The sequence below is a fragment of the Rhipicephalus sanguineus genome, chromosome 7 (genome assembly GCF_013339695.2).
Source record: "Rhipicephalus sanguineus isolate Rsan-2018 chromosome 7, BIME_Rsan_1.4, whole genome shotgun sequence".
In the NCBI taxonomy this organism is placed as follows: Eukaryota; Metazoa; Arthropoda; class Arachnida; order Ixodida; family Ixodidae; genus Rhipicephalus; species Rhipicephalus sanguineus.
Window position 1 is genome coordinate 75023472 of NC_051182.1, and position 26091 is coordinate 75049562.

General features: G+C 46.3%; 1 protein-coding gene across 1 annotated transcript in view; it reads right to left on the reverse strand.

Annotated features, from left to right (window-relative positions):
- Positions 1-1683: 1683 nt before the first annotated feature.
- The window catches only part of LOC119399528 (cytochrome P450 3A29-like), a 96557-nt gene continuing 72149 nt past the window's right edge, over positions 1684-26091 (reverse strand). The window contains exons 10-14 of the mRNA XM_037666339.2: positions 16519-16627; positions 16345-16433; positions 8534-8674; positions 7625-7790; positions 1684-1770 (exon numbers count right to left, since the gene is read on the reverse strand). Of these exons, the coding sequence (XP_037522267.1) occupies positions 1684-1770; positions 7625-7790; positions 8534-8674; positions 16345-16433; positions 16519-16627 (592 nt within the window). The remainder of the gene's footprint in view (positions 1771-7624; positions 7791-8533; positions 8675-16344; positions 16434-16518; positions 16628-26091) is intronic.

Consider the following 26091-nt stretch of genomic DNA (forward strand, 5'->3'; position numbering starts at 1 on the left):
CCGCTCATGTTTTGCGGTAGCTTGGATGCGCGTGCGCCTCCTACTTGTACTTCAACCTGCAGGGCGTGGTCGCCCGTGCTCGCGCTTATTTCGGGTTGCGTGAGGTGTGTAGGTCTTCTGCCTTCACTGCAATGTTTCCGTTCAAGATATAAACCGCACGAAGGTCACTTTGCTCGCTGCAGCGGCCGCGTTTCCGAGTGAGCTGCTAGCTTTATCGTCGACGCTCACTGTCCGCTGTCATGGTGGTTAGAAAACAGTTGCTATAGTCGAAACGCATGTGTGTGTGTGTGTGTGATTAAAAAGTTTCACAACAGACGAACAACAATCATAATTGTGACAAAACAATATAAACCACCTACAGCACAAACCCTTTATACTAGTCGGCGACTTCAGTACACATTATGGACCTTAGGACCGAGCTTTGTCGTCGACTCTTTATGTCGTTTTATGTCACTCAATTTACATTACAGGTGGCAACGCTCCGGTAACATATGTGAGACACAAAAAAAGGTTGAGCAGTATACTAATATCAATCATAATTGTGACAATATACATATAACACCTACAATCACAAACACTTTATACAAGTCGGCGACTGCAGCGTAGACGTTATGGACCTTAGGGCGTAGTTTCACCCACTCGTCATCATTGTCTTCGTGGAGATGCGTTTTTCAGCTTTTCCTTGACCTACAACTAACGCCTTACCCGAGCGCCAGCAACAGGAATGCTTCATACAGGACATGCACACTAGCATCGAAGCACTGCGCAACGACGAGCTGGTGGACAAGATGTTCCTACGTTATAATACCGCCCTTTCCTCCAGCGCATGCACTGAAAGTGTGTCCAGTGTAGCAGCTGACCTCTTAACCAGCAAACATGGAAGAATCAGCGACGACAACTTTGAAAAACAACTCCAGTTGAAAGTTAACAATGTGAAACACTATAACACAGAAGCCACAGTAAGCCTCCCAGCCTTCGCAAAAACCTCCAGCCTTCTCTCAACCATGGAAGCTACAGTAGTTCGTTGTAGTTTGAGCAAACTTGCGTTATTGTTGTTACGGCAATAAAATTTTGAAGGAAAGTAACACAAAAGTAATCAATTACATTTCTGTAATTGATCAGTTACTTTTCTGAGACTGTAATTGTCCCCTGTAATCAATTACTTTTTAAAGGAAGTAACTGTAACTGTAATCGGTTATTTATGTTCTGTAACGTGTACAAGTCTGGTACGCTGGCGCTACGCGCACAAATTTTACTTCAGCAGTGGAGAGGGGAGGTGTTGTTAGAATAAGCGAACATCCCCCCTGGACGCGTGCATGAGTGACATAATCGCGACGTTAATGCTTTGAGATCGCGAGCATAAGAGCGAAGAGAGTCAGCTCAAGCGACGAACGACCCGTGCAGGGCAACTGACACAACCCAGTGCGCCCTTGGTTCACGGTTAATTGCGCAATAGCAAAAAAGAAAATAAGAAAAAAAGAAGCGTAAAATTTTTGAAAAAGTGCCATTTATTATGAAATTCGCAAGAATATTGAGACGTGAAGAGACAGTACCGTCTCCTGAATCAAAATTAGCTGACACTTTATTTTCTTAAAACAAGGAGTAAAGTGTTGTAGAAACCACCTGTCGCAAAACAGCTCGTGTGGAATGTTTGTGCGAGCCCGTGATGAAACCTGGACGTGATTATAAAAGTTCTTCGACCTTGAGCCATATGCCGCCGAACTTGGGGAAAGCCATGTTGAATGTAGATTCGAGCTCCAAGTCTTTTTCCTGCAATAAAAAAGGACAGATACATATATCTGTTCGAGGTTCTTTTGTATCTGGTTGTACTGAAGTAGTGTTTTAGCAGAAGTGATTTTAGTTACGACTAAAGATTTTTATACATCCTAGATATTGCATTAAACAATATAGGTTCGCACTGCTGCGCAAAGCTAGAGCAACATCGAAGGTGGTAGATCCGAGGTCCGCAAAAAAAGTAAGCAAATAGGTAAGCTCGGGCCTAGAAAAACCTAGCGAAACCAATTCTACTCTTCCTCCTCGCGCGGACGTCGTCATAGCGACCGGACGTTGTTCTCTCCCGCGCCACCTCTCCCCGTCTATCGGGGAGAAGCAGCGATCCGGCAGCGAGCCGTTGGGCGCGCGCGCCTTGACAAAGACGCTTTCGTCACGTGACTCCTGCTCCGGCAATGTGGACAGCGTGCCGCTGCTTCCCAAGCGGAGGCGCCGACGGGTGCGACACCACCGCGGCATGCTTTCCACTAGTGTGAATGTACACAGCTGCGGCGGTTGCTATGGCGACGGCTCGGCAGTGGCTGCTCCTCAGCGCGGCGGCTTTGTTAACGGACGTCTTCCTGCTAGCTTTAACAGCTTCGCTGTTAAAAAATTCAGAGAGAGAAATATATAGAGATACAAGAAAGAGTTGGTAAAAAAATATGGAGGTGTTCCTAATCCGTGACTTAGGTGTCTTCTCGAGTACAAGTCGGCAAGGTTGCGTCAACTGAAGGAACGAGATTTCTTATTCATGGAAGTAGTATTCCGAACTAAGAAGCTTCACTTCTGAATATACTTTGGTCTTTTACTCTATTTTACCTCCTTGTTCCCCTCTCCACGTATGGGAAGCAAAGTAGAGAACGTGTAGTTCCGTACGCCTTTTTTACTACGCCCTGGCGCATGCGCTCTCCCACAGCGGAAAAGTCACGAAACGTCTCATTATCTCGGAGTCTTTGCTTCCGGCTATACCGGTTGTTCCCCCCCCCCCCCAGCAAACACCTACCAAAACGGCAGAGAGCAGCAGAGGAAAATGAAAGAGGCGCATTCCGTGCATTTTCTTCATTCTCCCCTCTCTCTTTTCTTCGCTTTCAATAGGGATATTTCAATTCGCCCTGTTCAAAAAAGTGAAGCGAGTTCTATGCAGTGAAAAGTGTCGAATCAGCGAAGCGCTCTCGTGCAACGAGCGGATTCTTCCTCAGGCGCACGAGAAGTCTTGCCCATCTTGGGAAAGGGTGCGGCGTGCATAAATCCCCTCCCATAGGCGGTAGCCTTGTCTCCACCGCGCTTCTCCTCCTCGCGCCCAGCGCGGCCTCATCCTGGTGAGCGCTTCTCCCGCCAACGCCCCCTAGAAATACCGCTTCGTCCGCGACCTATAGTTACTGTATATGGTACCTTTAGGTAGCAGATACAGTAACTCTACCGCAGTCGAGACGGTTACGCCATCTATTACTGTATCTGGGAACCGCAGCGTTGCATGCATATGCAGTAACGCTATCGCGACCGAGGCAGTTACTCCATCTGTTAGTGTGCGTGGGAACCGCAGCGTTACATGCATATACATTAACTCTACCACGACCGAGGCAGTTACGCCATTTATTAGTGTGTCTGGGAAGCACAGCGTTACATGCATATACAATAACTCTACCGCGACCGAGGCAGTTACGCCATCTATTAGTGTGTCTCGGAACCGCAGCGTTACATGCATATACAGTAACTCTACCGCGACCGAGGCAGTTACGCCATCTAATAGTGTGCCTGGGAACCGCAGCGTTATACATGTAAATACAGTAACTCTACCACGACCGAGGCAGTTACGCCATCTAATAGTGTACCTGGGAACCGCAGCGTTATACATGCAAATACAGTAACTCTACCACGACCGATGCAGTTACGCCATCTAATAGTGTGCCTGGGAACCGCAGCGTTATACATGCAAATACAGTAACTCTACCACGACCGAGGCAGTTACGCCATCTAATAGTGTACCTGGGAACCGCAGCGTTATACATGCAAATACAGTAACTCTACCACGACCGAGGCAGTTACGCCATCTAATAGTGTGCCTGGGAACCGCAGCGTTATACATGCAAATACAGTAACTCTACCGCGACCGAGGCAGTTAGGCCATTTATTAGTGTGCCTGGGAACCGCAGCGTTATACATGCAAATACAGTAACTCTACCACGACCGAGGCAGTTACGCCATCTAATAGTGTACCTGGGAACCGCAGCGTTATACATGCAAATACAGTAACTCTACCACGACCGAGGCAGTTACGCCATCTAATAGTGTGCCTGGGAACCGCAGCGTTATACATGCAAATACAGTAACTCTACCACGACCGAGGCAGTTACGCCATCTAATAGTGTACCTGGGAACCGCAGCGTTATACATGCAAATACAGTAACTCCACCACGACCGAGGCAGCTACGCCATCTAATAGTGTGCCTGGGAACCGCAGCGTTATACATGCAAATACAGTAACTCTACCGCGACCGAGGCAGTTACGCCATTTATTAGTGTGTCTGGGAAGCACAGCGTTACATGCATATACAATAACTCTACCGCAACCGAGGCAGTTACGCCATCTATTAGTGTGTGTGGGAACCACAGCGTTACATGCATATACAATAACTCTATCGCGACCGAGGCAGTTACGCCATCTAATAGTGTGCCTCGGAACCGCAGCGTTATACATGCAAATACAGTAACTCTACCACGACCGAGGCAGTTACGCCATCTAATAGTGTGCCTGGGAACCGCAGCGTTATACATGCAAATACAGTAACTCTACCGCGACCGAGGCAGTTACGCCATCTATTAGTGTGTCTGGGAACCGCAGCGTTACATGCATATACAGTAACTCTACCGCGACCGAGTCAGTTACGCCATCTATTAGTGTGTGTGGGAACCACAGCGTTACATGCATATAGAGAAATTTTACCGCGACCTAGAGTTACTGTATGTGCTACCTCTGGGTAGCAGAGTTGCGCATAGGTCTGGCTAGCGACCATGGCTATGTCGCGAAGACTTACTCCGTTTTTGCAGGCGACATGCCTACCGGGTCACCGGTCGACATGTTTGGCGTGTCGAAGACCGGTGATTTACTTTAATGTGAATGACTAAGATCAACCCATTTCGCTGCAGCGTCGCCATCGAAAAATACAAAACTTCGCCCCAACGTCAGCTTCTCCGCAACGCATGATTGCTAGCGTCGTTTGGAAGACAGATGCGCAACTCTGCTACCTAAAGGTAGCATATGCAGCAACTCTACCGCGACCGAGGCAGTGACGCCATCTATTAGTGTGTTTGGGAACCACAGCGTTACATGCATATAGAGAAACTCTACCGCGACCGAGGCAGTTACGCCATCTATTAGTGTGTGTGGGAACCACAGCGTTACATGCATATAGAGAAACTCTACCGTGACCGAGGCAGTTACGCCATTTATTAGTGTGTGTGGGAACGACAGCGTCACATGCATATAGAGAAACTCTACCGCGACCGAGGCAGTTACGCCATCTATTAGTGTGTTTGGGAACCACAGCGTTACATGCATATAGAGAAACTTTACCGCGACCGAGGCAGTTACGCCATCTATTAGTGTGTGTGGGAACCACAGCGTTACCTGCATATAGAGAAACTCTACCGCGACCGAGGCAGTTACGCCATCTATTAGTGTGTTTGGGAACCACAGCGTTACATGCATATAAAGAAACTTTACCGCGACCGAGGCAGTTACGCCATCTATTAGTGTTTGTGGGAACCACAGCGTCACATGCATATAGAGAAACTCTACCGCGACCGAGGCAGTTACGCCATCTATTAGTGTGTTTGGGAGCCACAGCGTTACATGCATATAGAGAAACTTTACCGCGACCGAGGCAGTTACGCCATCTATTAGTGTGTGTGGGAACCACAGCGTTACATGCATATAGAGAAACTCTACCGTGACCGAGGCAGTTACGCCATCTATTAGTGTGTGTGGGAACCACAGCGTTACATGCATATAGAGAAACTTTACCGCGACCGAGGCAGTTACGCCATCTATTAGTGTGTGTGGGAACCACAGCGTTACATGCATATACAGTAACTCTACCGCGACCGAGGCAGTTACGCCATCTAATAGTGTGCCTGGGAACCGCAGCATTATACATGCAAATACAGTAACTCTACCGCGACCGAGGCAGTTACGCAATCTATAAGTGTGTCTGGGAACCGCAGCGTTACATGCATATACAGTAACTCTACCACGACCAAGGCAGTTACGCCATTTATTAGTGTGTCTGGGAAGCACAGCGTTACATGCTTATACAATAACTCTACCGCGACCGAGGCAGTTACGTCATCTATTAGTGTGTGTGGGAACCACAGCGTTACATGCATATACAATAACTCTACCGCGACCGAGGCAGTTACGCCATCTAATAGTGTGCCTCGGAACCGCAGCGTTATACATGCAAATACAGTAACTCTACCACAACCGAGGCAGTTACGCCATCTAATAGTGTGCCTGGGAACCGCAGCGTTATACATGCAAATACAGTAACTCTACCGCGACCGAGGCAGTTACGCCATCTAATAGTGTGCCTGGGAACCGCAGCGTTATACATGCAAATACAGTAACTCTACCGCGACCGAGGCAGTTACGCCATCTAATAGTGTGCCTGGGAACCGCAGCGTTATACATGCAAATACAGTAACTCTACCGCGACTGAGGCAGTTACGCCATCTAATAGTGTACCTGGGAACCGCAGCGTTATACATGCAAATACAGTAACTCTACCGCGACCGAGGCAGTTACGCCATCTAATAGTGTGCCTGGGAACCGCAGCGTTATACATGCAAATGCAGTAACTCTACCGCAACCGAGGCAGTTACGCCATCTATTAGTGTGTGTGGGAACCACAGCGTTACATGCATATAGAGAAACTCTACCGCGACCGAGGCAGTTACGCCATCTATTAGTGTGTTTGGGAACCACAGCGTTACATGCATATAGAGAAACTTTACCGCGACCGAGGCAGTTACGCCATCTATTAGTGTGTGTGGGAACCACAGCGTCACATGCATATAGAGAAACTCTACCGCGACCGAGGCAGTTACGCCATCTATTAGTGTGTTTGGGACCACAGCGTTACATGCATATAGAGAAACTTTACCGCGACCGAGGCAGTTACGCCATCTATTAGTGTGTGTGGGAACCACAGCGTTACATGCATATAGAGAAACTCTACCGCGACCGAGGCAGTTACGCCATCTATTAGTGTGTTTGGGACCACAGCGTTACATGCATATAGAGAAACTTTACCGCGACCGAGGCAGTTACGCCATCTATTAGTGTGTGTGGGAACTACAGCGTTACATGCATATAGAGAAACTCTACCGTGACTGAGGCAGTTACGCCATCTATTAGTGTGTGTGGGAACCACAGCGTTACATGCATATAGAGAAACTTTACCGCGACCGAGGCAGTTACGCCATCTATTAGTGTGTGTGGGAACCACAGCGTTACATGCATATAGAGAAACTCTACCGCGACCGAGGCAGTTACGCCATCTATTAGTGTGTTTGGGAACCACAGCGTTACATGCATATAGAGAAACTTTACCGCGACCGAGGCAGTTACGCCATCTATTAGTGTGTGTGGGAACCACAGCGTTACATGCATATAGAGACTCTACCGCGACCGAGGTAGTTACGCCATCTATTAGTGTATCTGGGAACCGTAGCGTTACATGCGACGCGGACACTCATCTGTCATCAGGCCTAGCCCTAGAACAGTTCCTCTGTCAAAACAACATAAAAGGTTTCTGAAAAACTACAACGGAGGATTATTTAGGGGCTCGCGAACCTTAATATGACGGTCGTCCAGAAAAAGCTTGTATTTCGCCAGTAGCTTGGCCATGGTAAGTTTCATCTCGAGCTGAGCGAATCGCATACCGACGCAGTTTCGAGGGCCTTGACCAAAAGGTTGGTACACCGAGGGATCTATCTGAGCTTTGTTTTCGGGGCTGAATCTGTAAAAAAAAAGTGCGAGGTAAAAATACGCACGAAGTAATTTGAAAACTACATCCTCACTTATGTTTCACATAAACACCGCACTACTTGATTCACTTTGCATGCAACAGACATTATTACTTTATTTATTTCTATATTTATTTATTTTCAATACTGCCAGCCTCTACATCGAGACCATAGCAGGTGGGCATACTGATGCAACGTGAGCATGGAACGGGATACAGCACATTTCAGGTTACAATAGTATACCATATGTAGAAATGATATGCGGTAAATATGCCTAAAAATCTGTAGTATGCATATCATACGCAGTTATCTCTAAACAACATTAGTATTTACAACCTCACAACCTAATAAATACAATCTGATACAACATAACAAATTCACATAAACAACGTAAGAACAATTTTGCATAAACATGAAACTCTTTTTTTTTTAATTGTTAGTGCTTATTATTTTCTATCACGTCACGAAAGGTTGATAGTGATTCAATGTTTCCACTGCATCACCAACGACCCATCGAACCACAATATTTCACTTCAATTTTGCTAGAAACGTTTGCCAGGTTGGACTGACTCAAGATTGTCTATCTTAAATTCCGCGTGATTCGTATGCAAGTCGTGCAATTTCATCATAAAGTCATCAGACAATATACAGTCGGCATTCTGTTGAATTTTTCTGTGCTTGGACCGGTTGAGTACGAAGGAAGGTGATGCCGACGTTAAGAAAAAGGCACGACTACCTTTCAGGGTCAAATTTTTCTGGTTCCTTCCAGAAGGCTGGGTCACGGCTCATGAGAAGATTTGGAATAAGGATGCTGGTTCCAGCAGGTATGACTATACCCTTGTGGATGTAGTCCGCTGCGCATCTCCTCGTAAGGAAACTGCCAAAGAGAACAAACTTTTGCGATAAATTGAGCTTCACGAAGCTGAAATTGACACTGAAGCTAGTTAGCCGCCGCTTCTAACAACAGCACACTGTAAGGTGAGAGAACGGATAATAATATATTACTGGAAGGAATATGAACAAAGCAAGTTGTCAAAGGTTGGCATCTTCTCGTCTTCAGATAGTGGTCGGATATTGCAGGGAAATATCAATTTGTTTATTAAGTATGTTTTCAGGGCCTGAAAGCACTGCACAAGTGAGTGGCGTGATCTTCAAGAAATATGGAACAAATATGATGACCACGACATCTCGTAAAATAAGGCTAGAGTGTACTAGAATGGGGGAGTGGGCCAACTGGAGCGGGCATAGGGCGGCAAGCGGCGCGGGTGAAGCAAAAAGCGATGAAAATTTGCGATGGCGCTGCAGTCACTTTCACTTGAAGGTCCGCCTGCTCCGGCGGTTGGGCCGGTCGAGCAGTGGAGCAGCGGCCGGCAGTGGTGACTGCGAGAACGCCGAGCTGTCGTCTGCTTGACGTACCGCCGCTCGCGCAGAGTTTTAAGTGCGAAGCATTCCTTAGCGAACTTCTGCGAGTTTGAGAGTATCTATCTATCTATCTATCTATCTATCTATCTATCTATCTATCTATCTATCTATCTATCTATCTATCTATCTATCTATCTATCTATCTATCTATCTATCTATCTATCTATCTATCTATCTATCTATCTATCTATCTATCTATCTATCTATCTAGCCGCCTACGACTTTGTACTCTCCTGGCCGCTTCGTTAACGGGATGAATGCCAAAACTTGTATGGCATACCATGGCTATATGACGAACATAAATGGGAGATCATAATAAGAAAATGATGACATTCATCTCATAACGGCATTATTTACATGCCGCGATCTTGGTGCTCTAGCGGCCGTTTCGTTAACTGGATTTATACCAAAGTTCGTATAGCCTCACAAGAGTGTGTGACGAACATCAATGACAGGTCATCCATTTTATATACCAGGATATACCTTTCATTAGAGTGGTATATACCAGAGTGTACATGCATGCATAGCAAACATGTGATATATAGTGAACTAGATGTCATGACATGAATGACTTCATGTTCCTCAAAGACAAACAAAGCGATCTATGCAGCTCTTTGCTGGCTGCTTCGCATTACATCGATTGCCACAGTGCGTGGGATCTGCCGAATGTGTTTGCCATTCCTTCGCTAGTTTCTTTCTTTCAACCTTGTTGGAGCGAAAGAAGAATTGAATGAAATGAAGGTAACGCTGTTGTTAAGAACTACGAGCAGGGTATTTAACGAAATAAACGTAGTGCCTCCCTTTAGTTGAATTATTCGCGAGACGTGGTGCGATGATGTCCACGGCTTTGCACGAACGCTGCTGCAACGCTGCGGGATACGCTTGAGACGCAACTGATGCGCGACGGCCAGGCTGCCGCTATCGGCCGCCTCGCGCCGCCATAACCTAAAGTCATTTTACCGTACCCATGGCAACACCAATGGTAACCATGGTAACCGTCAGGTGAAGGCCCGCCGTCTTGATTTTTAGAAAAAAAAACGCCTCAGGGTGGAGCCCTGTGCGGACCTATACACTCTAATAATTCAGTCTGTAGTCTACAGCATCAACGATGGCGGTAAGGGAAGTGGGGAGGTGGTTTTATTTAGCATTGGGCCATGGCACACAGCAGAAAAGTCATGATACAACTAAGCACGGCGAAATTGCGGACGTGTTTTATAGTGGTGGTCACCTCGACATGATATGTAGATAGTGCTGGGCACTATCGAAGGTACATGTATCTTAGATACTATCTTAGTTACTCTTTGAGAGTCTTGTATCTGTATCGCGATAGGGCTCGCAAAACGATTATCTGTATCTGTATTTCCGATACATTGGATCGTGTATCTTAAGATACAAGATACTGCTATAGAAACAGCACCGTGCGAATAAACGACGAGTGAGCCCCGCTTCTTAAGATGGTACTGCTGCCAGTAAGCGACCAGAATAAACAAAACAATTGCGACTTTCTTTTATCATTCCGCGAGACTGCTTTAGCAAGCACAGGTAATTAGGTAAACGCGTCCGCATCGGTGGAGCAGAGTAACTTGAGGGCTGCCGAACCATCTCGACGAAAACAAGCGCGCGAACGTCTGCGCACAGACTACCTTTTGCTTTCTCGATCTTTTTTTTTTTCTTTTTAGTTGTGTCGGTGTGATGACATTTGTTCGCACCAACGGCACTTTGTTGTCTTCCCCTCAAATTCTGATGCCACTATAGAGTCGTTATCGAAGTTTGTCTCGCGCAGTGCTTCGTTGCACTCTCAAGAATGCAAAAAATGGGGTTGCTTTGCATCTCGCTGCTTTCACAGATCAGCGATTTGAAAGACCTTGTGGGTGTAAGCCTCACTTATATACGAGGAGACTCGCTTATATGCAAATGAGATTCTCACGACCGCCGCACCGTCGGCGCCGATGCTAGATGAAACAGAACAAGCATTTACGTAACAGAAGATGTTCTGGCGTACTGTGTATTTGTTCTTCCTGCTAAATTATTCTAGTAGTTTTTTTAATAACAATTTGATTGTAAGCACATGTGCTCTCTACGCTGTTATCCTTTTGCATCCCACACATTACCTGGGCTTCTCTATACGTGTTTCTCTACACGTGTTACTAATTTGCTTACTTCACCATGCACCATTCTTCCAGTGAAATTAACTTCCTGGACACGACGGTATCTATTGAAGCTGGAAAATTAAAGACGACGCTTTACAGAAAACGGACAGACAGCCAGCATTACCTAGATTACTCTACTCGTCACCCGCGACACTGCAAAAAAGGGATATTTGTAGGACAGGCGAGGCGTATAAGAAGGATCTGTAGCGACGACAGTGACTACGTTGTCCAGTTAAGCAACCTAAAGGAAACATTAGTAAAAAGAAATTACCCGCAAGATGCTCTAAACAAGGTCTTCAACGAAGCCTGTCAACTAGATAGGAAATCATCACTAGCTCAAAGGGCCCCCATAGCACACCCAACCAGCCGCCAGCATTTACAACCAAATGCTCAAATGCGCTACCAAACATAAATAATATTCTCCATAAGTATTACCCAATACTGGCAAGCAACGACCGCCTTAGAAAAGCGTTTCCCGGAGTACCAAAGGTCGTGTATCGCCGCGATAGAAATTTTAAGGACATGTTAGTGCATGCAAAAGTAAACCCCCATTCTACTGCCCACATAACACCTTGTTCTCCTTCAAGATGTAAGACCTGTAAGCACCTTCAAGATGACGTTATAGTTAAAAGCACGGGAAGTGATTACGTCCATCATATAAAACCTAGTTTTACCTGCACTAGTTCAAACGTTATCTACATGATCGAATGTTCATATTGTCAAAAACGGTACATTGGCGAAACGGGACAGCCTGTTAACGTTAGATTAAACGGGCGTCGCGCGGACACGGCGAAGAAGTTACCCAAAGCAGTGGCACAGCATTTTAATGTAGCAGGTAACAACTTCGAAGATCTCAAGCTTTACATACTTCAGTCAAACTTCCGGTCCCCAAGATACAGAAAATATACAGAGTCATACCTTATTCACAAGTTCAGTACACTCCAGGCAGCAGGTATTAACGTTTCTAAGGGGGCTCTTTAATTATTCGGTATGGTACATACACAACGAAAACCAATGAAAGTTAAGTCCTTCTTCTAAGAATTTCGAACCTACTATTGTTAAACTGCCACGTGCTTCTACTAACAATCATTGAGCGAAACGTTTACCATCCTGTCTCCCGCCCCCCAGCCCCCCGCTTTTTGTTCCTTTCTTTCGCGTTCATTATGACTCACCCAGACGTCACCGTGGCCTCTCCCCCCTCCCCAACCCCTTCTCCCTTCTGGTGGAGAGGGCACGGAGCATATACACACGATAGCTAAGGAAATCATTTCCAGCCTTGAAGAAGACAAGTCCACTTGTCGAAACGTCGGGTCGAGCACCCACCCCCTGTTTACGGATTTTTTCATCGCAGCTTCCATCTTCCACTTGCCGCCGTTTTTCATTTGCTTACTGTAATATCCCTTTTGTAACCAGCTGCCACATTCCTTCTCTGCTTTATTCATACTTTTTAAGTATCTGCGTCAGTGCTACTATTTACATATCCACATTCCATGTGAGTTTACTGTTTTGTCAAGGCGATGTTGAGGACAAAGGTTAAATAATCTCAGCGTGCCTAGGGTATGCCGTAACAAAAATTCGGCTTACGATTTAGTAAAATCAGCAAATTGAGTTTCCATTGCAATAATGGAAATTATCAGAAAAGAAAATTAAAGATGTTAGGAAGAGGATTTGAGAAAACTAACACCAAATGCTCCGTTTTTCTCATGAGCTTCTCCACGCTCCCTTTTACGCTATTTTCCATAGGCGCTGAGTTTTTTAATGTCTGACCTTAACATCTAACTTGTATGTTGAAGACACATCATGCTGTATTGTGATATCTTTTAGAGGTGCCGCCTGTATCGTGTTTATACAGGGTGTTTCATGTAACTGGAACGAAATATTTACAAATAAGTGGCTAACCTCAACTGAATAAAATGGACGACATGGTTTACCGCCACGTGGCTCTCGTTAAGGTATTGTTATATATCGATTAATTTGTTAATTAACTAAGATTAATTATGCAACATTCCTGATATTCACTTTAGGCCCAAGTGCCTTTCGTTACTTTGTACAAGGCATTACAAAACGACCGATCCTATTTCTTGTGGAAATGTACGTGCTGCGTAGTGATAATTCTTGGCGTTTAAAGAAAGCCGGAGAAATATGACCACGTTACGGCCTTGGTGCGCTACCGTAGTGCAACGCTCTCAAACGTGCTTCGAGCGCAACAACTGGCACGTGGATCAAGGAGAAATTGGCGGCCGCTAGTTTAGGCATCGTCTCCGCAGTGCGTCCACATTTCTGGCTGCCGCACACGGCAAGCAAACGCCATTGTCCCTGAGAAGTGACAGGATGACTGTCCGCGCACCGGTTATTTCGCTCGAATAACGTTTGAGAGCGCTCGGCATAAAATGCTTTCTTGGTAAAAGAGACCCAAATTCAGTTGCACTTACTTTGAACCACACATATATTTTTCGCAAAATATGCAGAGTTGCTTATGAGAGTGACGAGAGTTGCACGGATGTGTGGAATCTCTGCGCCTCTTCCTTCACGCCGAACTTTCGCCTAGGTTGCAAGTAATGCACTCAAAATGGCGGTAGGAAGAGGAAAATAAAAAAAAAAAACTGAAGGACAGGGAGGTTCGTAAATGAAAGGCCAGGAGTGATTGAACGAAAACGGAAAAGCGAACGGATAGCGAGATGCGGTGCCGAAAATACAAACCGCGTGAGCTGTCATTAGGATAAGGAAAGAAACAAAAGGAGCCCTGGTGTTGCAGTCAAAACATGCGTGCATTCGTGAGGCTGCCGCGTTTCACGATTATACAGTTGTGCTACTGTAGTTCACACCAAATGCAAATACTGAAAGCTGCCTTTCCTGTTGAAACTTGTCTTGTCAATAAAGTTACGAAGTCCTCTAACTGATTGCCAAAAAAGGTAATTGAATTACAGTGACCGTTATCGGGTACGAAAGTAATGCATCGTTTAGAAAAACACACAAAAATGCAACTGTCACAAGTAATCACTTCTTATATGTAACTGATTATGTACATGTCCAACACTCAGGTATGGTTTTCAGTCCTAATATTAGAAGGTAAAACGCGGGAGCAGCGGAAGAAGAGTCTTCAAGTGTTAAGAAGGACTGCTCGTTAGGCTAGGTGGTATGACGTTATTACAGCGAAAGCTGTTATGAGAGCATTTCACCGGCCGTTTTTGGCGCCGTAGTTGTCCGCCGCCGCCGCCGGTGGCCGTAACCAGTATCGCTCGAAATAAGAAAAAAAAAACGACATAAGAAAAAATTCCCAGGATGGAACGAGCTTCGAACCTGGGCCCTCTGCGTGGGAGCCCAGAATTGAACCTCTGAGCCATGCCGGTGCTTGAAACTGCTTCGCAAAAACACCCTATACCGGCTTCATGTCGGGAAGGAACCACGTTAACATATGTAATGTAGCGTTGTAGAAGTGTAAAACAACAACCAAGCGTCACACAACGCGAATTCTGTAACCAGGCGTCACACAATGCGAATTGCGCAACGACTAGGTTGTTGAATGCTTCCAACCCATTACAAAGGGCTCTGCCATAATTCTTCATCGTCATCAGGCAGAGCATCAACAAAGTGCGCATAATGCCCTACATGCGTTTAGCATGTACCAACGCTCTCCGTAGAATGACGAAAAATGGCACAGTGCCTGCTGCCCTACTTCTCAAAAGTTACAATGGTTTATAGCGCAGTGGGTTCCTCGCAAGTGCACTTGTATTCGTTGCCAAGGAAGCCCATAAGCGCATGATCCACTTCCTCGGGGTCTCAGTAAAATTACAATGATTTACAGCGTAGTGGGTTCCTCGAAAGTGCTCTTGTATTGGTTGCCAAGGAAGCCCATAAGCGCAGGATCTATTTCCTCTGGGTCTCAGTAAAGTTCTTCGCCCCCCCCCCCGTCTCTCTCGCAAGTCAACGTATGTTATAGAGCATGACGGGAGAGGCAAATAGGACCGGGCGTCACCCAATGCAAATTAGATAAGTGGCGGGCCGTTTAAAGATTCCAACCCATTACAAAGGGCTGAGCCATAATTTTTCATCGTCATCAGTCGTCGCCTCAACAAAGTGCACATAATGTCTGACAGACGTGTAGCTGGTGCTTCGCTTCTTCGCAGAATGACGAATAACGGCTTAGTAGGTGCTTCCCAACTTCACGAAAATTGCGATTTATGGCGTAGTGGGTACCTTTCTAGTGTACTTGTATTGTAGCCCCTTGAGAGGTTAACGGGCTCTAGAAACGCCGCTCTTCCAGCTTTCGCTGTGACTGTGCTGTGGTTTCAGCGCAGGCCTGGCGTTTTTACTACAAGTAAGTAACTAGCGCTAACATTACTCATACAGCAAGATAGAAGCGCAACAGGAAGCGCTCCGCTTAGTCTGTTGTGTTTCTTTCTTGTGTACCTGCAATTTTTGCGCTAGTCACTTGTAGTAATTTAAACGGTAAATTCCAGTAGCAGTTAGCTATAATGTCACGTGGCAGTGACGTTTAAGGAGGTGTCAAGCGGAGTGTTCAAGAAGAAACTATTTATTCGGGCGAACTGACGCCCAGGAAATGAAAAGCTATAGTACAAGCAATGCGCCCTGTACATTGATAGCGGCAAACACTGTCGTCGGTAATCTGATCTGCGGGAAGGCGCGTCGGCATTTATACATGTGACATCGAATATTTCAGCCTTCTCGTTGGTGGCCGCGTTAGCTCCAGAATAAACTATGCTGTTCTTGCTGCGCACTCAAGCTTATCAGAAAATTCTAAAATAATCTGGAAGGTTTCAAAACACTCGTGCGCGGTTTTCGCGAGATAGCTGGTCATACGTGTAACGGACCGGTCACATAAAAGCTATAAAAAGAAGAGTGCGTGGAAATAAGGTATTTGTCCTATATAAACGCTATCGCGGACTCATATGACATACCATGGGTAGACTATCTTGAAGCGCTAACAATATTACTACCTAACAGCATGACTCACCCAATAATCGGCGTGAATAGGCGGATGGACTCAGACATCACTTGGTCCATGTAATTCATGCTGCTGAAGTTGTCGTACGTGAAGTCCCCCTGAAAAACCAGATAGTTACATGGTGTCGAGATCAAATGTATAAAGAAAAAGAACTGGTAATCGACAATCAACAAAAAGAAATACATCTTTCTTTAAGACAGCAACGACTTCTTCTCTCAGTCGGTCTTGAATGTCTTGGTGTTTCGCCAGAAGATATGATAGAAAAGCCAAAGATGAGCCCGTGGTCTCGAACCTGTAATGTTTGTGGAGTATAAGTGCGGCGATGATTGTAGTTACAAACAAGACACAATCAAAGGAAAATCTGATATCATGACACGCCTCATCGGTGCTGTTATAGGAAGAAATGAACATTGCAGTCAAGTCTGATGAATCATGGTCAGTGCAAGAGCGAAGATTGAAACATCAGCGATATTTCATTCGCATTCAGTGTGCACAAGTTGAAACAACAGGAACTATAGGTATTGTTTGAGTGATAAAAATCGTACTGGGTTCAAAAAACGAAATTAACAACCTCACGTTTATAGCACAAAATCACAAAGAAATACGTAGGGATTTTCAGAAAGAAAGCTTTTCACTTGCCGAAAAATTTGTCCTGGTCCGGGGATCGAAACCGGGACCAACGCCTTTCCGGGCCGCTCGCTCTACCAATTGATCTAACCAGGAAGCTAGCAACTGGCAGCGCGAGGGCGAATTAATCGACAACCCGAAGCACGTGGTCACACACATGGACATACACGGACGCGTGGACATTTCTTGAAGGAAACAGTGCAGCACAGTCAACGAGGATAAGATATAGTGGTAGGTGTCTTCACTTTCTCCTGTCGTCATTTTCTGTGCGTCCTCTTCTTCAAGAAATGAGTGCTGCTATACACATAGTATACTGCAGCCTATTAAACATACACGCTGTGTAATGCCGACAATGATAGATGGACGGGGTCAATGTGCGATTACGAGCAGATGCACCCAAACAAAGCGGTGTCATTAAGGTACAATATATGCTACTATTACAAATGCTTTTCCTTGGGGCGAAAGTAAACATTTCAGTAACTATTTGCGTCACATTGGTTATAGTGTAGGGCCGAGGAGGGCAAAATGCGACGCAAGTTTGCAAATTGGAATGAATGAAAAAACTTTATTAAGTCCACCAGTTTCCTTCGGGCGAGGCGGGGGAAGAGGGGATTAACCCCTGTCCCGTCCCGCCCTCCGTCGATGATGATGGCGTCAGGTGACGGCTCGAAGTCCTTGGACCTGGGCAGCATCTTCGGCTTGCCGTACGGCCCAAACTTGGTCGGTCAGCTTTTCGCTGGTGAGTGCCGCCTACCAGCAGCAGCGACGCCGACGCAGCCCATCCGCAGTAGTGACCACAGCCGCGGCGGCGTCCGGCCCCTGCTCTCACGAGGTGGTAGCAGCAACGATTGCTCTCGGAGTTCGTGCCTGCCTAACATGCGTCGCGGAGTGAGCGGCGGAAGCGACAGTAACTCTTCCGGCACATTGCCAAGCATGTGCCGCAGTGTGGCTCTTTCCCCGCACGCTTTACACGCGTCCGTCGGGTATATGCTCGGATAACAGAGGCGTAGGATCGCCGGGCTGGTGTAAGTGTCTGTTTGCAGTAACCTCCAAGTTACGGCCTGCCTTTTGTTTAATTTGTCGTGTGGTGGTCGGTATTTGCGTCTGTTTAGTCTGTAGTGTTGTGTGATGTCACTGAATGTGGTCAGGCGATCGCCCCACGACCATTCCGGTTGCTGTTGCGCTCTTATTGATGTCGTCATCGCCCCACTGTCGGAGGTGGACGCGGCCACGGAATCGGCCGCGGCTCGGTGAGTGAGACCTCGAGCCGCGGTGTAAGGCGCCTGGTTGCCTGCAAGCGGGACGCTGGTGCGAGCCGGGTACCACAGGAGGAAGACCGTCGTATTTTCGGTTTTGAAATGCGGGGACGATGACGTCGACGTCATCGCTCCTCGAAGGTCGCCGCCGTCCCTGCTGCCATAGCGAGTTTGAAGTATGAGGGCCGCCCTGCTACGAGATGCGGCAGCGCGCGAATTCACGCACGGCAGTCTGCGAGTCGCTGATCGCGACCGCATCTTCCGGTGCCGCGACCAGTGCCAGAGCGATCGCCGCTTCTTCGCAGCCTCTATGTGTTCCGTACGCACCGTGGCGCTCGCGATCCATTTGCCCGTGTGATTCACAACTGCGATCGCGTGAGCACATCCTCCCTCTGGCTATCTCGCGGCGTCCACGTATACCGCCTCGTCGCAGTTGCCATACATTCTTTGCAGGTGGCTCGCTTTTTGTTGCGGCGCCCGACGTGGTGCGTCGGGTGCATGTTTTTGGGGAGCGGCGGGACCGTGAGACGGTCTTGGAGATTAAAAAGAATGTGTCACAGGCATACAAAACCAAATATATTTTACATCATGCTGGTCTCCCTCGCCGTAAATATTGAAAAGCATATCTGCAGAGGAACGTCGCAATACTTTAACACATATTGCAAATTATACCTTGCAGAATCCCGAAAGATGCCGCACGGGGTAAAAAATCGTCCAACAAAATATGGGAAAAATTTTTAGGGAAGAAATCCATTGTACAAAAATTGGTCGAGGCAAAAGTTAAAGGTGAAAGTGAACGCTGGGTGACAGAGATACATGAAAAAAAGGAGGCCGCACCTAGGATATTTTGGAGACACATAAAGGCGCTAGGTAGGAAGTCTGTCACAATGCAACAACATATTGTAGATGAAGTAGGAAATCAATTGGAAGGTTACGAAGCGCTAGGTTACATCCGAGAGGTTACGACCGATTCGTTTAAAAAGAGCGTCCAGGGGATTTCCCCGGTGAGTAGAAGTAAGGCGGGGACAGCAACCGAGGAAGACCTAGTACTGGAGAATTTGAACTGCAAAAAGGCCGAAGGAAAAATTCCAAAGCGCACTGCCGCGGGTTTAGATGGGATTCCCGTTAGCCTAATTAACGAACTAGGACATAACATTAACAAAGCACTGCTGAAAGCCGTAGAAAAATGCTTACAGGACAGGCAAATATCGGACAGTTGGCGAGAAAGTAGAATGAACTTAATCTTTAAAGGCAAGGGAGAAAAGGATAACATTCGCTCGTATAGACCACTAACCATTACATCGGTACTATACAGGTTGGCGATGCAAGCAGTAAAAATGAAAATAGAAAAGTGGGCAGAACACAACGATATTTCGTGAGAACACCAGAATGGATTTCGAGTCGAGAGGCGGTTAGACGATAACTTGTTTATTCTGACTCAGTGTGTAGAAATATCTAGAATAGAAAATAGGTTCTTGTACGTGGATTTTCTAGACATCACTGGGACGTATGACAACGTTAATCAGGAAATTTTGTGGGATATATTGAAAGAAATGGGCACAATCAACGACTGCATACAGCTTTTGAAGGACATATACCGAGAAAATATAGTTTGCATAGAATGGCAAAGAATGAGTAGCAAAGAGAACGTTGAGATTAGTAAGGGCTTGAGACAGGGAGGTCCTTTATCCCCGCTGGTAGTCATGCTGTACATGATGAATATGGAAAAAGCGCTAGAAGATAGCAACATTGGTTTTAATCTGTCACACAAACAGGGCGGCGTGATGATTGAGCAGATGCTTCCAGGATTATTTTATGCTGATGATATTGTCCTATTTGCTGACAGTCGAGATGATATACAGCAGCTGGGGGATATATGCGGAAGGGAAGGTGAAGCTCAAGGACTAGGATTTAGTGTAACAAAATGTGGATTGATGGCATTCAGTGGTCATTGTGATCAGGCGGTGTCAATACAGGGCCAAGAAATACCGAGGGTGAGCGAATACAAGTACCTCGGAGTATGGATAAATGAGGGTGACAGGTACATGGAGGTACACAAGAAAGCCTCGGCAGCAAAACGAAAGAGGAATGCTGGAATAATGAAGCACAGAGCGTTGTGGAGATACAATAGGTACAAGGTGCTTCGAGGTCTGTGGAGAGGTGTATAGGTTCCGAGGCTTACTTTTGGGAACTCAGTGGTGTGCATGAGGGCAGACGTGCAATCGGGAATGGATACAAATCAAAGGACTGTAGGACGCCTCGCGAGATTCACTAAAGAAGAACAATGCACATGCTGCAGAGAAGATAAGGAAACGGTGGACCATGTTCTGATTGAATGTGGAGATATCCACCCAGGTGTACATTTGGGCACGAGCCTTCATGTAGCCTTGGGTTTTAGGGACAACAACGGAAAGCTGAACACACCCACGATTTCAATAAGTAAGAGACCGCGGCCCGTATGGTACATTAGTGTCCATTTTGCGACGCCCCAATCAGCGATGTAACTGTCACACACTTATTGTGGACATGCACGGGTCTACAATTAAGCCGTCGTCGTCGCCTACGTGCAACAGGCCCCAGGCCTGCCGACCACCCGACCTTGACCGCTGGATTAGTGGACCTCACCACCGCTCGTTACTGGACTTCATACACGAAGCAAATTTATATGTGTATTTCTGAATAAATATTATGCCTAAGGGCAGACTCGAAAAAAAAAGAGACGGTTATAGTATTGGTGGCAGAAAATTAGAAAGAAAGAACAAAAATAAATATTCGAAAAAAAATAAGGACATTCTGCCGTAAAGGGCAGGGAACTGGACTGAGAATTTACGTTTCATTTTTTTTTCCTGTAGTAAGATAATGTTAATTGAAGTAGAGTAGGCCAACATGAAGTAGAAAAAGAAAAAGAAAAAGAAGCGAAAAGGGAAGCCTTTTTTTAATCGAGCCTGGTCGCACATTTGTTTGTCACCGCCCCGTTATAAAGGGGACGCTCATAGCATCCGTTCCATTCATCCAGAAATTGACAATCACCCGTTTGTGGCACGAAGCCACAAGGAAATCCACATGGATTGCTTGGAGAGAAAGGTTCGTTTTGTGTTGTTCATAAGCTATATTAGGGGAGAGCGGCACGAAACGTCACATGGGGCAATACGCAACATTTTAACACTTATCGCCCTCTAACGTTTATATATAAAGTCATTGTCACAGACTGCCATTTTGTGACCCGGCGTCACGCCGATTAACGAACGCCGCGCTCCCCCGCTGAACAGCCGGACCGCATGTCCGTGAAAGGGTTGCCTTTCGAGCCGTAAAATGTTGAAGGGGTTATTGTTTTTCGTACGTTCGCCGCTGACGTTTGATCCTCTGTACCCGCACCGGCGGCGACGGTAGGTTCGTGGAATGCCGCGATGTACCCCGAACAAGCCGTAGACTGGAAGACGCACCGGATGAGAGCCAAGGAAAGAGGCCCGTAACTAATGGGGGGTTGAGAGGGTTCTGAGACCCCCCGAAATTGTTTCATGCTTTAACTTTTCGGGTGATACTAAAATACTTACACGCATTCACAGCGACCACCAGTTGCCAAAGTTAGCCGTTCTACACACAAACTACCCCAGGAAAAAAATTCTGGGTACGGCCCTGCAAGGAAACAGACCATTCCCACGGGGAAGAGCCACACGTGGGCAAACCGTATGCGAGCACCCTAATAGGTTGTCATTCTCGTCCGGTTGAGGATCCTCGCATAATTCATGACGGCCGTTGTCAATATATTTTTAGGGCGGAGTTGGAAACAATGAAACACGGATGATTGGACCCAGGCAGAGGTCTATTTCTCCCTGGGAAGAAAATCGGGGGACACGAAGCGGGATTTAAGCGCAGGATATCGCCATGCTGTAGTGCCTAGAATATACTGGCTAGTGTGCTGAGCGCGCGCTTTGGCGTGGCCACCGCGCTGATGCCTTCCTACACTCACCGCATGGCGGCGCTGCGACTCGCTAAAGGGGTCATGAAGCACCCCTTGGGCGTGTTGAAAAAACACATCCTGCGGAAAGCTGACACGGCTATGAACTGCTCTGCCAAATATTACAGTCGTGCGCGCCGCGTAATGGCCACAAGCGGAGCGCGAAGTTGCCGTTTCCCCAGGCACCCTCTTTTCAAACAGAGGCCGGTTCTCACTCTCGTCGGTGGGCGGGGCGTCTGTCCGTTTACGTCGCGGATCTGTCCCTTTACGTCGCAAGAGACATAGCATGCTTATTGGCCGATAGCCGACGTAAATCGAGAGCGGCGTTCGGATCAGATGCGCTTCTTGCCGCGGGGTGCCGCCACTTGCCGGCGCCGCACTCCTCAGTACACGGTAGCGGCACTCGCGCAAGCGAATCACAGCGGGAGAGCGATCGCGTTTCATGACGCGCGCTGACGTAACTTCTTTCCCCATGTCATCCCTCCCTGTCTAGCTTCCAGTGCGCTCGTCGGCACGAGAAAAGAGAGAAAGCGCTGGGAGCGTGCACCAAACCCCCGTAACTCCGCTGATTCTTGACGGATTCGAGAAATTTTTGCGGCAATCGATTCGGGAGGCAGTACACTCCGACACTGAGGTCATTAGAGCATTACTTGGAAAAGTGGTTCATGACCCCTCTAAGGCCCAGGGTGCCTCAATCGCGCGTCAGCGGCTCCTGCGCTTGCAGCTGCGTAGCACGGCGCTTTCTGCGGCGGATACAGTGTTCTTCGTTCCTAAACACTCGATCGTAAGAAGGAAACTTTTGCGCCAAATTATTGCCCGCAGAGAACCCTCAATTGAAGCTTAAAATAACAGAGAGCTGAGCTAGTTGGTAAGTGTTCATTCTAAAAAGACAGGGCGTGCAAGCAAGGATGAAGAAAAAGAAGTCAGGACACCACAAACGCCGGCGTTTGTGGTGTCCTGACTTTTTTCACGTGTGCTGTTTGCACGCCCTGTCTTTTTAGAATGAATCCTCAACTGGTTGGGCACTACAAAACGACGAAGCGTTTCACGCGTACCTCACGTTTTCTGCTAGTTTTCGCGACTCTGTGCTTCACCACCAAAGGGAAGTAACAGTCGCAATTAATTTACTACGACACACACAATTTGCCAGTTGAAAGCAATCAGCTAAGGTTGACACGTTAGACGCAAGAAATCGTGTCGTAAGGATGGCTCACGGCAATTTCGATCGCGATCAAGTCCGACTCGGATTCTTCGCTGCTACACTTGAACATTAGCTAGCAATTTTACTCGCAGCAGGGTGCCTTGAAGGACCAGTTAGTACTACATATTTCGTTGAAAACAGCGCGAAGACGGGAGGAAGGCTAAGGAACAGCGCTTGCGTTGTTTGTTCCTTAGCCGTCATCCCGTTTTCGCGCTGTTTTCAATGCAGCGATTTTACTCGAAGTCGATCCAGTCAACTGCAATTCACACCTCTCAGTCGTGGTCATATTTATTATATTAGCGGCGCATCACACTCGGTATGATGCAACATTATGGACTTGGAGAGTCCATGGCTACGATAATTCTCGCGAGCAGATATTTGACCCGGAGTGAGTCGACAGCAATCGCAAATTCCCGTGTAACGCCGGTATTACACAAATACACTAATATTTCTTGCAGACATTATAACACTAGCGCTTGCACTTTGTTCGCTTTCAGAAACAGTATGAATTTTGCTCACCCAGTGCTGCAGATATCAGCATAGGCCCCATAATTTCGGATCGGTTGTTTCGATGCTTCTGCAGTTCATCTGTGCTTACTACATTGTTGTACTACATAAGCAATTCTGTAGTTAACAGGGCATCGTTTATACGCAAATGTAGGGTGAGATGGGGTCACTTTCACTGTTCTGCGTTTGCCAGCATGGCATCCGTATTTTCTAGACCACATGCTATGAACACAAGCCAGTCTGAATAGGATTCACTACTCATGAATTTTGTTTCAAAGGCACGGCTCACTCACACACACAAAAAAAAATTACGAATGTGTCTGGTAGATGTGGAGCTTTAATGTAATTTTAACAGAATCAAAGGTAAGTACAAAGAAACTGAACAGGGTTCACTAGTCAAGATCGACATCTCAATTAGATAATTAGATAATTACTTGAGTCTAGCATTGTGAATGGCTGAAATATTGTCCGAAAAAATCTAGTGCAAGGCACCTTTGTGATTATGGGCTCTTGTTTTTAACCGCAATGAACTAATAGTTTAAGGTAGGGTGAGACTTCTTTTGGTAAAAAAATTAAATTCTGGGATTTCAAAATTACCTGACACAGCATTTCATTATTTTTCAGCGAATATATCATATTTGGGCACTCGCCGCTTCAAAATGAATTTTAGGTGCTTTTTTGGCACATTGACATGTAATGCGCGCGCACCCCTACGTTATTTCTGCGTTTTTCTCAAAAGAACATTTTTGTCATTTCTGTACTTTTTTCTCGAGAACTAGTGGGCTTAGAAAACAAAAATTTCCACGTGTTAACTAATGGCATTTACATAACTGGCACTAGAACCAGTAGGCTATGCGCATTCGTATTTTTTAGTATAAAAATTCCGTCATAAGTGGCAATTTTCATAAATAAACAGACGTAAAAAAACATAACAAATCTAGTTTTTGATGTACGCTCACAATTTAGTTCCAGTTCTGTAAAGCGTTAGTAGCTACCTTTATGCAAAATTACGTATTCTATATTCTAGGCACTATAGCCCTGCTAAGCTTGTCCAACATGGTGTAGAAGCATATAAACAAGTATCCCTTCTAGAAGTTTTTAGTGTGGATCTGTATCTGCTGGCCATCTAAACTTAGCCATTCGTCTAGTTGAGACGTGTAAATAACGTCTACGTAGCCATCGGAACTTCAATCTCAAGTTAGTCCAACCTGCCTGAGATCACCTTCCTCCTCGAAACACCAGCGTTGCAACTCCGCCGACATCGCAGTCATGCCAGAACTCTGCGACTTCTCGCACCCGATCGTCAGAGACTCAACGCGTCCGGTCGTCTCACGTATGCCTTCATCTGTTTTTACTTCCGAACTGTCACATCTTTAGCTACTATTTAATTTATTCCATCGCTGTACATTGGTAATTTTGTGATACTTGTTCGTGTAAACTGCTCGATCGATTTTATAGGTGTTTGTTAGTTTGTTTTAAGTGTTGTATTAGATTTTTTGTGCTGCCATACCACTAGATTAAAAGCTGGTGTTTTGTTTTTTCACACATGTCTCCGATCTCTTCGCTGTGTCTGCTTGCGTACGGAACGACCTAACCTGCTGTCATTCCCGTCGCCGACTTCGCGCTGGCGACGCTAGAGTAGTAGCTTGTAAGTCATGATGGTTTGTTATTTAGTCTACATGCGCCGCCACATATTCACCGCCTCTGTTCAAAAGGTTGACGTGATTAGTATTCCTTTAAGAGAAACAAAAATTCAGAAGTGAGTGTCTCAGTTCTCACTTCGTCGCCTCACAGAGTGCAGCTCTCGAATGAAGCGAGGAGATGAATGTAAGTCCTACGAAGACAACACTAAATAGGAAGAAGAATAGCTCTGCCTAGAAAGAAAATGGGGCAGCCACGCACTATATGGCTGCGAAGACTGTGGGAACAGTGGAGCTACTGGCCTCAACCTCATTTCCCTTTCCCAACCCCTTGCTATAATGTAGCATACATGGTAATGCTCTGCTTTACAGTCTCCCATTCTCCTTTCCCTTTCCTCACCGTCACTTCCCTTGGCACCCCATTATATACAGGGCTATGCTATAGCTACTTTCTGCCTCTATTTTTTCTGCCTCTCTCTCTGTTTCTCGTTATTTCTCTCTTTGATTCTTTGTATCTTTGTCTCTTTTCCGCTATCTTTTTTTCGTTCTCTCGTTCATAACAACGCA